The sequence below is a fragment of the Gracilinanus agilis genome, chromosome 2 (genome assembly GCF_016433145.1).
Source record: "Gracilinanus agilis isolate LMUSP501 chromosome 2, AgileGrace, whole genome shotgun sequence".
Taxonomy (NCBI): Eukaryota; Metazoa; Chordata; class Mammalia; order Didelphimorphia; family Didelphidae; genus Gracilinanus; species Gracilinanus agilis.
Genome location: NC_058131.1, coordinates 524814798 through 524829414, shown reverse-complemented (window position 1 = coordinate 524829414; position 14617 = coordinate 524814798). Strand labels below are relative to the sequence as shown.

At 39.3% G+C, this 14617-nt stretch overlaps 1 protein-coding gene across 5 annotated transcripts in view; it reads right to left on the bottom strand.

Annotated features, from left to right (window-relative positions):
* FRMD5 (FERM domain containing 5) overlaps nucleotides 1-14617 on the bottom strand; it is a 373507-nt gene that overhangs the window by 53605 nt on the left and 305285 nt on the right. For 4 of the 5 annotated variants that reach the window (XM_044662173.1, XM_044662175.1, XM_044662172.1 and 1 more), the window contains 2 exons: nucleotides 13024-13066; nucleotides 12659-12737 (listed from right to left, as the gene is read on the bottom strand). In XM_044662173.1, coding sequence (XP_044518108.1) covers nucleotides 12659-12737; nucleotides 13024-13066 — 122 coding nt within the window. Of the gene's footprint in view, nucleotides 1-12658; nucleotides 12798-13023; nucleotides 13067-14617 lie in introns of those variants that run through there. The other variant, XM_044662176.1, reaches the window with a different exon arrangement.

Here is a 14617-nt window from a genome sequence, read left to right as displayed (position 1 = left end):
GTGAGAGAGAGAGAGAGAGAGAGAGAGAGAGAGAGAGAGAGAGAGAGAGAGAGAGAGAGAGAGAGAGAGAGAGATTTTTTCCCCATAGAATATAAACTCCTTGAGGGCAGGGACTTATTTTTTGTCTTTGTATCCCAAGAGCCTACCACCATGCCTAGCATATAGTAAGTAGTAAATTAGATGATTATTTTTTCTAATCATTTACCTGTTGAAAGGTTTCTTCCCAACTCCTCAAATGCTAGTTTAGATTCTATGTAGATAATTATTAGAAAAGAGATGCCTTTATTGGGTAAGTATAATATAAGGATAAAAAGACAAAAGACATTTTGAGGTTATTCCTGACTACTGTGCCTGGTAGTTTCTGCTTAATGACAAAGGTTTGTTTCCCCATTAATCAATCAATCTATATTTATTAAGCTCACTATTAAAGACCTCTTCTATCAAGCTTTCCTTGATGACCGTAGCAAAGCTCTCTCTTTCTCCTTTGAATTTCAAAGCATTTCCTGTCTGTACTACCCATTTAAGGTAAAGTATGTGTTGCCTGCCTTATGTTGGCAGCTATCTTTGTATGAAGATGTTCCTTCCACTAGACTAAATTTCTTAAGGGCAGGAACTATATATGTTATGCCTCTTTCCATCCATGCCACCAGCAGAATGGCTTGTAGAGGGGCCTTCTTCATTCCCCAAATATTAGTTCATGATATGGATGTTTTCTCAGTAAAGCTAAGACAAATATGAATAAATCTACAAACTTATCCTTCCTGGTAGAAACAGTGGCTGGCAGAGCCCTCCTCCCCATTCCCTTGGCTTCCCTGGGAATATGGGAAAATTTCTGTGGTATAATTTGTGAAGAATAGGCAGTGACACCTCGTTCTCTATGGCTGTCTTGGAAGGAGTTTGGTGGGGCAGAGTGTGGTAAGGTGAGAAATGGGGGTGCTCTCCTGCTTATTCTAAGAGAGGCTTCCTGTAGATTTCAGCTTTATGAGTAGCCTCCTGAAGCATCTCCCTCTCATTTACCTGTTGCATTTTGGGGAATGATAGAGTAGAAAAGAGAAGAGGTAGAATAGAGAGTAAAGAGAAAGGACCAAGGCTTCAGAAGCTGTTAAATGTGAAAGGAGAAAAGACCTACTGTAACAAAAATATTTTTAGCTGCTCTTTTTGTGGTGGCAAATAATTGGAAATTAAGGGGATGTCCCTCAATTGGGGAATGACTGAACAACCATGGTATATGATGTAGATGGAATACTATTGTGCTATAAGGAATGATGAATAGGATGATTTCAGAAAGAGCTGGAAAGACCTATATGAACTGATGTAAAATGAAATAAGCAGAACCAGGAGAACATTGTACACAGTAATAGCAATATTGTGGAATGAATATATCTGTGATAGACTTAGTTACTCTCAGCAACACAACGATCTAAGACAATTTGAGGAACTTATGACAAAGAATGCTATCTACCTCCAGAGAAAGAACTGTTGGAGTAGGAATGCAGATGAAAGCATGCCATTTTCCACTTTAGTTTTTTTGAGTTTTTGTTTTATATGATTATTCTCTTACAAAAATGATCAATATGGAAATATCTTTTACATGATAATACATGTATAACCCAGACTGATTTACTTGCCAGCTCCCAGAAGGGGGAGGGAAAGGAGGGAGGAAGACAATCTGGATCATATAACTTCAGAAAACTTATGTGGAAATTGATTATTACATGTAATTGATAAAATGAAATATCTTTATAACAAAAAAAGCTATCGTATTGTGGGAAGCCAATGTTTTGTGTTTTGATATGACATAATTTGTAACTTCTGTGCATCTGTGAAATTCTGGGGGGTGGTTCTTTTGTGTGAAATGAGTCTTGAAACATATATAATAAACTCTATGCTCCTGGAGCCAGAGCTGGAAGCATGAGTTAAAAGACAACTCCAGTGTCCCGTTATTTCCTTATCAACTAAACTGTCCTTATCAGATTATCAGAGATGATAAAGAGATCTCAACATCATATATGGACTGCCATTTTGTTAAGTTTCTTTTAAAATGTTGTTTTTATCAATGCCTTTTGGTTTTTATATCACACCCATTTCTGAACAGATCCCTCCCTAGTCCTCCACTTGGTATGCCATTCCTAGCAACAAGGATTTAAAAAGAAAGGGGAAAAAAAGCAGAACAAACTTGGACATCAAACCCATCTGACAGTCAATGTAATATTCCATACCCAGAGTCCACCTCCAACTAGGATGAAGAGAGTTAAGCAGCTTTTCTTGGGTCCAATGGATGCAAAGTAATATGACCAAATGAGCATTGCTTTATTTTGAAGTGGGTATCTGGGTAGTTTGTCCTAAGATATCTACAGGACTGCTTCCATTAAGCCAACCAGCTAGGATTCAGGGTGATAGATGTCCAAATCCAAGACTAAACAACAATAATTAATATTTAATATGATAATATAATATTTAATAATAACTAGTATTTACATAACACCAATAACCACCCCAGGAGGAAGGATTATTATCCCCATTTTGAAGATGAGGAAACTGAGGTAGATAGAGGTGAAGTGATTTGCCCCAGGTTCACATAGCAATTAAGTGTCTGAGGCCAAATTCAGCCTCTCTAGCATTCTTTTTTTTTCTTTTTTTTAAACCCTTAACTTTTGCCTTAGAACCAATACTATGCATTGGTGTACTGGTTCTAAGGCAGAAGAATTTTAAGGGCTAGGCCATGGGGGTTAAGTGACTTGCCTAGGGTCACACAGTGAGGAAGTGTCTGAGGCCAGATTTGAACCCAGGACCTCCCATCTCTAGATTTGGCTGTTAATTCACTGAACCACCCAACTGCCCCCCTCTCTAGTATTCTTGACATGAGATCATCCAACCCTAATTTCCAATGAGATCCAATTTCCTAATCTGTAAAATAGGGATTATAATTCCACTACTTATTTCACAGGGTCATTACACTGAAAGCACTTTTGCAAACTGAAGAGCACCATGTAAATGTGAGCTATGATTATTATTGTTGTTCGGGATACTTTTCTTCTATTCATTCAGTGAGACAATGGATTCAAAGTATTTAGCAAACTTTAAAAGGCTACATAAATGCCAGCTGTTATGACTATGATGATGCATTCCAGGATTTTGAACTCGTAGTTGGCTACAATTTCTGTCTTTTTCCTTCAAGCTGTTATTCAGCAACATCTCCCTTATCCTGGATTTGTGCAGTTATGTGTTTTTTGCTTGACTGCAAGACTTTACACTTATTCCTATTAAATTTCATCTTGTTTAGCTTAAACCTGTTACTGCAGCCCGACAGGATCTTGATTCTGTCATCCCGTGTATTAGCTGCGTCTCCCAGCTTTATGCCATCTACAAATGTCTTCATCCAAGTCACTGAATCAAATGGGAGACAAAGCAGGACCAAGGACAAGGTCCTGCAGCACAGCCACCAGAAGGCTGCTTCCAAGGGAAGGAGAAACAATTTGCCAGGACGTGGTGGATAGTGTAGGGGGAAGCCAGACAGCCTCAGACTCCTAATAGCTGTGTGACCCTAGACAAGGCACTTAACCTTTATTTATTTTGTATTTTTAATTTTTTTCCGCTGTGACATGATTCTTGTTGTCTCCCTCCCCTCTTCCCTCCCACCCCCCCAGAGTAGACAAGCACCTCTACTGGGTTATACATATATTATCACTCAAATCCTATTTCCATAGTATTCGAAGGCACTTAACCTTTGCCTCAGTATCCTCATCTAAAAATGGGGATAATAATCCTCCCTCCCAGGGTTGCTGTGGGTGCTATATAAGTAATTAATTAGGAGGATAATGAATTGTTTAGTCTTGTATTGGGATATCTACTCTGAATCCTATCTTGGAAGAAGCAGGGCATTGTTAGTTGCCAAAAACCCTTGGAGTTTGCTGGCTCAGTCAGTTATAAATCTACCAACATTTGGCTCATCTTCTTTCTGGTCAAAAAGGATAGTTATCATCATCAGCGTAACTCAAATTTGTATTTTATTATATTGTATTTTTAAAAAAAACACTTACCTTCTGTTTTGGAAGTGGCGCTAAGTATTGGTTCCAAGGCAGAAGAGCTATAAAGGCAATGGGGGTTAAGTGATTTGCCCAGGGTCACATTGCTAGGAAGTGACCAATGCCAGATTTGAACCCAGGACCTCCTGCTCTAGGCCTGGCTATTCCATGAGCCACCTACCTGCCCTTATGTAACATTTCATCACGGACTTTCTTCACAATTAATTATATGAGACAGGGCAATGTGGTCAACAAAAAAAAATTTAATAAAAGTGTATAATGTATTGTGCTAGGCAATTGGAGGAGAAAAGAAATCTCCGTCCTCAGGGAGAGTAATAACAACAATAATGGCTAATTGTTCTTTAGCACAGATAAGCACATCATTATCTCCATTTTTACAGGGAAGAAAACTGATTTGTGACTATTTGAGGCTAGATTTGAACTCAGATCTTCCTGACTCAGCCTCCTGCACCCCTTAGCTGCCTCAATGTAATTGTCCTTATCCACCTGCCAAACTTTCTTCAAACTGTCTCTCCCGAGAAGGTTATGGTAGATATTCTATGGCTATACAAGGGCCACTAGGAGGCACTGTGTAGAGAGTGCCAGTCCTGGTGTCAGGAAGACTCCTCTTCTGAGTTCTAATCTGCTCTTAGATACTTCCTGGGCAAGTCACTTAACCCTTTTGCCTCAGTTTCCTCATCTGTAAAATAAGCTAGGGAAAGAAATGGCAAACCACTGCAGTATCTCTGCCAAGAAGACCCCCCAATGTGGTCTCGAAGGATTGGCCACCACTGAAAAACAACTGAATAATATGTCTATATTGATCTACCAGTTCAGGAATTCTTTTTTTTTTTTAAACCCTTGTACTTCGGTGTATTGTCTCATAGGTGGAAGAGTGGTAAGGGTGGGCAATGGGGGTCAAGTGACTTGCCCAGGGTCACACAGCTGGGAAGTGGCTGAGGCCGGGTTTGAACCTAGGACCTCCCGTCTCTAGGCCTGACTCTCACTCTACTGAGCTACCCAGCTGCCCTAGGAATTCTTTTTAAAAAAGCAATAAAGTTTATCTGACATTATTTATTCTTATTGAATTCAGTGATCAATAATATCCCTTCTGAATGCTCAGAAACCATTCCTCTTAGTGGTCTATTTTAGACATTTGCCAGGAGTCACCATTGAGTCACCATTGACCTGGGATTTCTATAATTTCCTCCTTTTTTTTTTAATTGGGATAGCCTATCTGCTGTCTTCCATCATTTTTCTTTTCATTACCCTCAATCTGAGAATTGATATTAAGTATTAGTTCCAAGGCAGAAGAATGGTAATGGCTAGGCAATGAAAGTTAAGTGACTTGCCCAGGGTCACACAGCTAGGAAGTGTCTGAGGCCACATTTGAACCCAGGACCTCTCACCTGTAAGTCTGGCTTTCAATCCACTTAGCCACCTAGCTGCCCCCCAAAATTACCTTTTAATCATGTTTATTCTACCCATACCAGTTTAAGGATTATTTCTCTTGATAATAATGACCTGCATTTATACAGTGTCTTCAAAAAGTGCATCACGAATATTATTTCATTTTATCCTCATAAAAGCTCTGGGAGATAGATTCTATATTATCCCTTTTTTAAAAGATGGGGACTGAGGGAGAGGTTAAGTTATTTACACAAAGTTGCAGAGCTAGGAAATATCTTGGGCTGAATTTGGGCTCAGGTCTTTCCCACTTGAGGTCCAGCCCTTTATTCTTTTTCTTTTTTTAAACTTAGAAATTTTTTTTGTTAAATATTTCCATTTGACATTAGTTTTTTACATTTTTAATATTCATTTTTTAATGTTGTGGTCCAAATTCTCTTCCTTTCTCCTAATTCTTGCAAAAGCAATCTGGGAGCCCTGAAATTTGCCAGCCCTCTATTCTACTGTGCCATCGAGTTGCCTATAGAGAATGTGGATAGAAAATAGAAACCCCTTTCTTCCTCTTATACACTAATGATATAAATAGATAATAAATCGCCAGGCCAATTCCTTCTTTTCCTTCTTTGAATATACTTTAATACTCTGAATACATTTCATTTGATTTGATTAAATTAAAAAAAAATTACATTTTCCCCCAATTGCATACAGAAACAATTTTTAACATTTGCTTTCTGACATCTTGTGATCCAAATTCTCTCCCCCAGGTGGCAAGCAATATAAGTTATAAATGTGCTATCATGCAATACATATTTCCATATTCTGAATAACTTTAAATATGAATAAACTTTAATACTCGGGATATTCTTTAAATAGCCCTTTTCGTTCTTAGCATTTTTTTTTTTTTGTGAGTACCTCTTCATTCTGGGATTCAGCCCTATTCTTACAGATTTGAACCACACTTTTATATTTATCTTTGGCTACAGGTCTTTCAGAATGTAAGCTCCTTTCAAGTAGGAATTGTTTTATTCTTTGAACTTGTATCTGGGTACACAGTTGGTGTTTAACAAATACTTAATGACTCATTAAATGATTCATCTTTTGCATAAATCATTTTAAAATTTTATGTTGCTCAAGGGTTCCCTGTTCTACTACAGGGATTCATTACATGCCCCTTACTCCATCTTTTTTTTCCTCAAAGGTGTTATTTGATATAATTAAGAAAAAAATTCTGCTTTTTAGCAGCTTCTATAGGTTTTGAGCCATCTTCCCTTTTAGAGTCTAAGGCTATCATTTTTCTGAACTTCTCAAATCTGCTTTCCTATTTTTCATAAAAAGCAATGTATGAAAGAGTAGGAAGGTAATTGGCATAGCCAAACCCAGACAGCTCACCTCCCACACTCATACACAGTTAAAGTGTCCACAATTTCCTTGGGAAGTTCTATTATTCTAATGATCTAACACATGCATGTCAGCAATTTAAAACTATTTGTAGTAAATTCAAACTACATTTCCAGGCTTATTTCACATTATTCTCCTTTGTATTTTCTGCCTTCTGGCCAAATTCCATAATTTCATCCTCTCCTTTCCTTCCAATGTGTATTAGAAGAGGTCATTTCCCATGCCTGAAATGGATCCCTTCCACATTTCTGTCCACCAAATTACTTCTCTTCCTTCAAGAGCTGGATGTTGGTGCCAGTTCTTTCATGCAGTCTTTGTCAGCTCTCCAAGACAGAAATGACCCTTTCTTTTGTAGAATCTCTCCTGCTTCTGTCGAGTCTCTCCAGTACATTAATCACATTTTAACTTGGGTCATAATTGGGAGTGGGGGGAGGAGGGCTTAAGCCAGGCTTGTGATTTCATTGATATAAGGAATATTCTAGGAGGAGCCTCCTATAGAAACTTTTCTCTAACTTACAGCCTAGGAGTTACCTAGAGCATTGTCACATTCATTGCCTTGCCCAGAGTCACATAGCCAGGATGTCTCAGAGGCAAGGCTTTAAATCTTAATTCTTCTGACTCTATCTATGATACCACAATGCTTTCTTGTATGACAGTTATTTGTATAAACATTTATGAGCTGTGTGACCCCAGGCAAGTCACTTAACCCTTTCTGCCTCAGTTTCCTCATCTGTAAGATGAACTTGAGAAGGAAATGGCAAACCACTCCAGTATTTTTGCCAAGAAAAAACCTCAAATGGGGTCACAAAGAATTGGATGCAACTGGAAAACGATTGAACAACAAAACTTATCTCTTACTTTGCGAGCTCTTTAAAAAACTTGTGTTTAATTTAGATTTTCATCTTTATTTTACACTGAAGACGGCAATGTAACAGAGTGGCTAGGAAGCTGGCCTCAAACTGAGGAGGTTCCAGTTCTGCCTCTGACACAAACTGACCATGGGACCCTGGGGCCCTTAACCTCAGTTGTCTAGGCACTCTCTAAGTTGCATTGGGAGAGGGAGTTCCCTAACCTGGGTCTCCCCTTTACTGAAATCACAGTCCTTGTTCTTATTCGAGGCACTCCAGATACAAAGGAGGTGCTTAATAATTGCTGAACCAAATTAACTTTACATCAATGCTCAGTTCCAATGACCTCAAAAGCCATAATTAAAAGGTACACCATGGAGCTATCTTGGCTCATTTCTTAGCTACTCAGAGTCTGATACCTCAGATTTAGGTCAAGGATTTCTTTTAGCTTTAATGCGTTTTATTACTTATGATGTGCTTATACATGGGCATGTGGCTTTTAAGGACACAGAAAGCTGTCAGGAAGTCTTAACTGGCTGAAGGGATCAGAGGACAAGCTAAGAAGACAAGCTTCATGGCTACTTGATCAAGATTCTCAGGCCACAGTATAAAAATGTTGGAGCTAGTTATGAAGATCTATGGGCAGCCAGGTGGCGCAGTGGATATCCTGAAGTCAGGAAGATTTATCTTTGTGAGTTCAAATCTGGCATCAGTCACTCCATATTTGTGACCCTGGGCAAGTCACTTAACTTTGCCTCAGTTTCCTCACTTGTAAAATGAGCTGGAGAAGGAAATGGTAAAACCACTCCAGTATCTTTGCCAAAAAAAACTCCAAATAGACTCAGAAAGATTCAGACAGCTGAGCTGAAATGACTGAACAAGTAACCAGGCTATTCCTGGTGAACCAAATCTGTGGCTAATTCCAGAATCATATCATTTTGTAGATAGAAAAGTCTTACAGATTGTTTAGTTCAATTCTCTCAATGAACTAGAGCCTAGAGAGTTGAAGCCACTTGTCCAATGTCATGTAGCTAGCAAAATGGCAGAACCCAGTCTAGCGTTCTTTTTAATACACTGTGTTGCTTTAGGGGAGTTAGGTGGCACAATGTATAGAATGCTGGGCCTGAGTAAAGAAGACTCACTTTCTGTGTTAAAATCTTGCCTTAGGCAGCTTTGTGACCCTGGGTAAGGCACTTGACCCAGTTTGCCTTAGTTTTGTCATCTGTAAAACGAGCTAGAGAATGAAATAGCAAACTACTCCAGTATATTTGCCAAGAAAATCTCAAATGGGGCCATGAAGAGTCAGACACCACTGAAATGACTGAACAACAAAATGCTGCTTCACCTGGAAAAACCTCCACTAACTTAAATAATGACATTAGGTTTAGAAAACTGCGTTGTTAAGGACTAAAACAATCGGATTTTCTCCGAATGCAAAGCAAAATGCTATGTATTTTGGGAACTTCTGGGAAGACTCTACTGAGCCACATAAGACAAATCCCTTTAATCCCTATCACTTTTCCAGTTTGGTAGATACCAAGTAATCCTGATGGAGACTGTCAAAGAGTCATGATGCATGGCTTTAAACAAAGATGTTTCCTTTAATGTGAAGGCAGTGGCTGGAGACATCTATGTGTCCCCTTCCACAGGCGTCTTCTCTTAAGAGGTATGTATTGGGCTAGAAGTTAGAAGTTGTGATCTGAATAAAAGAAAATAATAACACCTAAAATAGAGTATCCATGCGTGGCAAGAGTTTTTTGTCTTAGCGCCATACCTATTTTTAAATGTCATGCTTTTATTTATAGTATCATAGCATCATGGGCTGGAAGAGACTTTAGGGATCATCTAGGTCAATCTCCTCATTTTATAGATTCCATTCAACTCAAGGGTCATTTATCAATTCCTATGATGCGCAAGATATGGTGTTGGGCAATGACAATACAAAGATAAAAATGGAGTCCTTGCCTCAAGGGATTTATATTTTACTGCAGGGATACAACATCTATACAATAAGTAAATATGAAATATATATACATATATATGTACACATATATGTATAAAACCAGGGGGCTCAAAGCCCATTTGTGTAAGATTCTCCTCATACGTTGAGTCTGATTACTCAATGTTCAAGGGTCTATAATGTAGTTGTTCCCAACTTGAAGGGCAGAGCAGGAGGGAGCTTAGGAGAAGAGAGATCTTGATTTTCTGGCTTCCAGCTTTAAGATATGACCCATGGTTCAAGATTCTCTTCAGGAAGAAGTCTCCAAGGGGAGAGAAAGACTCTGGGAAGAAGCCTATAGATGGAGGATCTTGCATCTCAATCACATTCCTATCCCCAGCTTAGTACCCTAGAGACTTTGGGTAATTTCCCCTTGAATGAGATCTAGGATTCTCTCTTGGTTGAGCTGAAATATCTAACACACAGTGGGACAGCTTATTTATTCTTTGTACTGTCTGTAAAACTTCTTTGATTTCTGTTTTGCTATCAGCTTGGATAATCACGGTGTCATTTGGGATGTGTGGTCTTTGTGTAAGTGCCATTTGGTGGGAAGGAGTCGAGCCTTGGAAATAGAAGATTGAAGTACTTCTATGTGAAGGGTTAGTGGTCAGAACACAGCTTGAATCTAAAATTAGTTTCCTTAGACTAACAATATTTAGAGGGGTTGACAGGAATAATTCTCGCTCATTGCTCTCCTTTCTGAGGGAAGCAGAGTAGCTGACCTCATCCCCAGTCTTGTTTTCTTTCCTGGCATGAATTACAGTCTCTCTTAGAGAAGGGAGGGTAGAAAAGACTAGAGATAACTATTGATTCATGTCTCTCTGTGAGGCACATCTGGACACACTCATATGGCTAAACATAACTTACATGGGAAATACACACATACAAACATGCACTTTACACATACAAACCAATATAAAATGATTTGATGAATTAGAGAGTGCTAATAATCAGAGAGATGAGGAAAACACCTCATGTAGGAGGTTGCACCTGAACTGAGTTTTGAAAGAAGCTAGGGATTTGGATGATGAGGGAAGTATATTCCAGATATGGGGGAGCCTTTGCTGAATGAAGGATGGTTTGGAATGGGGAGAGACTTAGGACAGAGAGACCAATTAGAAGGCTACTGCAATAATCCAGTCCACTTGTTTCTTCTTCTTCTTCTTTTCTTTAAAAAAAATCCTTACCTTCTATCTTTGAATCACAATTGCATATTGGTTCCAAGGCAGAAGAGCAGAAAGGGCTAGGCAATGAGGGTTAAGTGACTTGCCCAGGATCAGAGTTAGGAAGATTATTCTGGGCTCATGAAGAACATGCCAAGAGAATACAATCTCCTGAAGGTATGACCAAGATATAAAAACTTTGAGTAGAGGGCCAGTGATAGAATGGTTGTACATATGCCATTTGAGAAATAGTCTTGATAAGTTCAGAGACGCTGATTGACAGTTTGGTCTAAGAGTGGTGAATTTTAGCAGCTTCCAAGATTATACAACATGGTGCCAACGTTGCAATCAGTTACTGGTTCAGTGCCCTCATATCTCTATTCACCTTCAATTTTTCCCTCCCTCCACCCCAAATAACTGAGAATAATATGCCTTGGGCTACTTCTTTCTCTTTTGGAATTTGCTTTCTTTACCTGGTCTAAAGCCAGTCTCTCAATTCAACAAACATTAAGAAATACCTGGCATGAGGCTAACTCATGTAATTCCTGATGCTGGAGAGTCTGAGGTTGGAGGATCTCTTGAATTTGGGAGTTTTGAGCTAAGCCAATCAGGTATCAGCACCAATTTCGGCATTGATAACCCTTGGGAAACTGGAACCATCAGGTGGTCTAAGGAAGGGCAAACCAGCCCAGGCTGGGGGTCAAAGGTCTTGCGCTGATCTGAGTGGATAAGACCTATGAATGATCCTAAGAAGTATCTGGGGTCACATTTGAACCCATCTCTAGATCTGCTCTTTACACACGTAGCTGTTCCTCACTCTCCCCACTTTTATTTATTCAAGGCTTATTTATTTATTTATTTGTTTATTTATTTAATTGAGAATATTTTTCCATGATTCCATGATTCGTGTTCTTTCCCTCTCTTCCTCCCTCCCCCGTCCCGTAGCCAATGAGCAATTCACTGGGTTTTACATGTATCATTGATCAAAACCATATTGCAAAATTTCCATATTTGCAATAGCCCTCTCACTTTTATATAAACAACAATCACATTACAAAGTCTTTCATGGAGATTCCTCATTCTTTTGGACTTCAAATATGTGCTACTTCCCAGTTTGTCTTTCAAAACTTTGTATTGGAGTTTTATAAGCATACCCATCATGGTTCCCCAAAAGCCCATTTTATCCCTAGAAAACAAGTGTCTTTCTCAGAAATGCCTTCAAGATCCACTGATCACCATCACTCCTCTCTGGTCATGAGGAAATGCTTTCAATCCAACAGTCCCTTCAAGTACCAATATTAGTGAAGTCCAAGGTGGAATATTACCATCATCACCTTAGCTGTTCACTGAGGTAGACAGGAAGAAAGAAGCTAGTTGCATTCTATTTCTATTGAAGAAATAGTCTAAAATGAAAGTTGGGAGGAACTGAGTTTAGGTTTAAAGAAAAACTCCTGAATTTGAAGAGGTAATATCACGTTATATATCCAACAGGCAGGTTATAGATTTAAGGCCTATTAAGTGCCTATATATTTAACCTCCCTTTTCTTTCTTCTCTGAACAGGCCTACGTTTTTTAAGTAGCAGAGGTGGCATCTCCAGCGGGGTAAACTTTCTGTATTACAGACTCCTCTGGTGGTGAGGTCTATGATCCCTTCTGTGAAGCCTATAGATCCCATCTTAGACTCGTGTTCATAAATGCATAAAATAAAATACTTAGGATTTACAAAGGGAATCAATTAAATTGAAATCCACTTAGCAAAAAATATATATATGTATTTATATATTTTAAAAGTTTATGGACACTCGTATTTAGTCTCACCTAGTTATTTCCTCTCTCAGGGCAGCCGGGTCTGCAGGGTAAAACTTCACTCGGAAACACATGGTGAATGGAGGCTGGGCTGAAAAAACAAAAACAAAAAAACAAAAAGCAAAAACCAGGTGACTGTCAGAAAGCACGAACTCTCAGAAAATGACTCTGTCCCCATTATATGATGTCTAAGTCATTACACTATTAGAAAAAAAAAACCTAGGCTTTCAGAGCCACACAGACAATTGATATAAAGGCAAAGGATGTACAGACACTTGACATAAACTACAGATGCAGACTGACTGTGTAGGGAAACCATCCCATCCTGCCCCTCCTAAATGAATGGCAATGCCGGCCTCCCCGCAGAAAATACTTACATCTCAATTGCTTCACCACAGACTTTGTAAACTCCAACCAATGCTGAAATGAAGAAGACAGAACAAGACGACTGTAAGGAGTGCCAAATACAAACAAGTCTGTACACTTTAAATAAGTAAGCAATTGATTGTCCAGGATAAGAGCAATTATAAAGGCTATATAAGACATGTAGGTTTTGAAATAAAGGCCGGCTAGGATTTAAAAAAAAAATCTTCTGTCTTCTAATTGATAATAATTCTTGGTTCCAAAGTAGAAGAGCAATAAGGGATAGGCAATGGGAGGTGAAGTGACTTGCCCAGGTCATATAGGTAGGAAGCATCTGAGGCCAGATTTGAACCCAGGACCTCCCATTTCAAGGCCTGGCACTCAATCCACTGATCCACCCAGTTATATTGGCCTGATAGGATTGTCTCCTTGGAATTAGCTTTGTTAGAGAATTGTGTTCCCCCTCTTCACCCCCAATATATGCATACAAATATAGGTATGTATGTGTGCATCTATACAATGTATCTATACATATGTGTACATATGCAGTATATTTGTGCGTATCGTACATACAATTCACACAGACTCAATGAGGGCTTATCTATAAATATGAACACATCAGACCTGAAGTCAACAGCTTTCCCAAAGTAGTGCATCAGAATCCTAATCTCTATTTTTGTGGTGCACACGTGTGTGTGTGTGTGTGTGTGTGTGTGTGTGTGTGTGTGTGTGTGTATGTGTGTGTTTCCATACCATCAAGGTGATGACAGTGGCTATCAGGATCAGTTCCTGAATGTGCAGACAGGAGCAATCTCTATTTAAAAAGTCTTTCCTTTTTATGGATCTCATTTGTTTTTTATATCATCTCCATTTCTGAATAGATCTCTTTCCCCTTTCCTATCCACTGAGCCAATCCTTCTCACAAAGAATAAGGAAAAGAAGGAGAAAAATACATTTCAGCAAAAACTAACCAAAATATCAACTGAATTTCCTGGCACACTTCCTACTGCACACCCATAGTCCTCTGCTTCTGGGAGGAAAGGAGGAAGCGTATTCTCTAAGGTGATAGGAAGAGACATGGAGTGATGGCTGCTGAGGCCTGCAAAGTGGCCTGCTTGCCCTTCCTCTGGCAGAGATGTCACAAACCGCTGACCCCATAATAATCTCAGAGCATTGGCAACCCAGGAATGAAACACTCGCACTCTCAGGAATAGTTACACAGCCTGAAATCTGCAGAACAGTGAATCTACTGCCTTTGGATTGCTACAGCAGGAGCAGTCAGGGCCAATAGGAGGTCTAGCAGCCCCATTCACTATCAGCAATATCTTTTTTCCCTTCCTATCCTTCCTTTCTATCTTAGAATCAATACTAAGTATTGGTTCCAAGTTGACAGATAGGGAATTGAGGGTTAAGTGATTTGTCCAGGATCACACAGCTAAGGAGTATCTAACACCAGATCTAAACTCAGATCTTCCAACTACAGGCCTGGCTCTGAGCCACCTAGCTGCCCTAATACCTTCCTTCCTTCCTTCCTTCCTTCCTTCCTTCCTTCCTTCCTTCCTTCCTTCCTTCCTTCCTTCCTTCCTTTTTCTCTCTCTTCCTTATCTT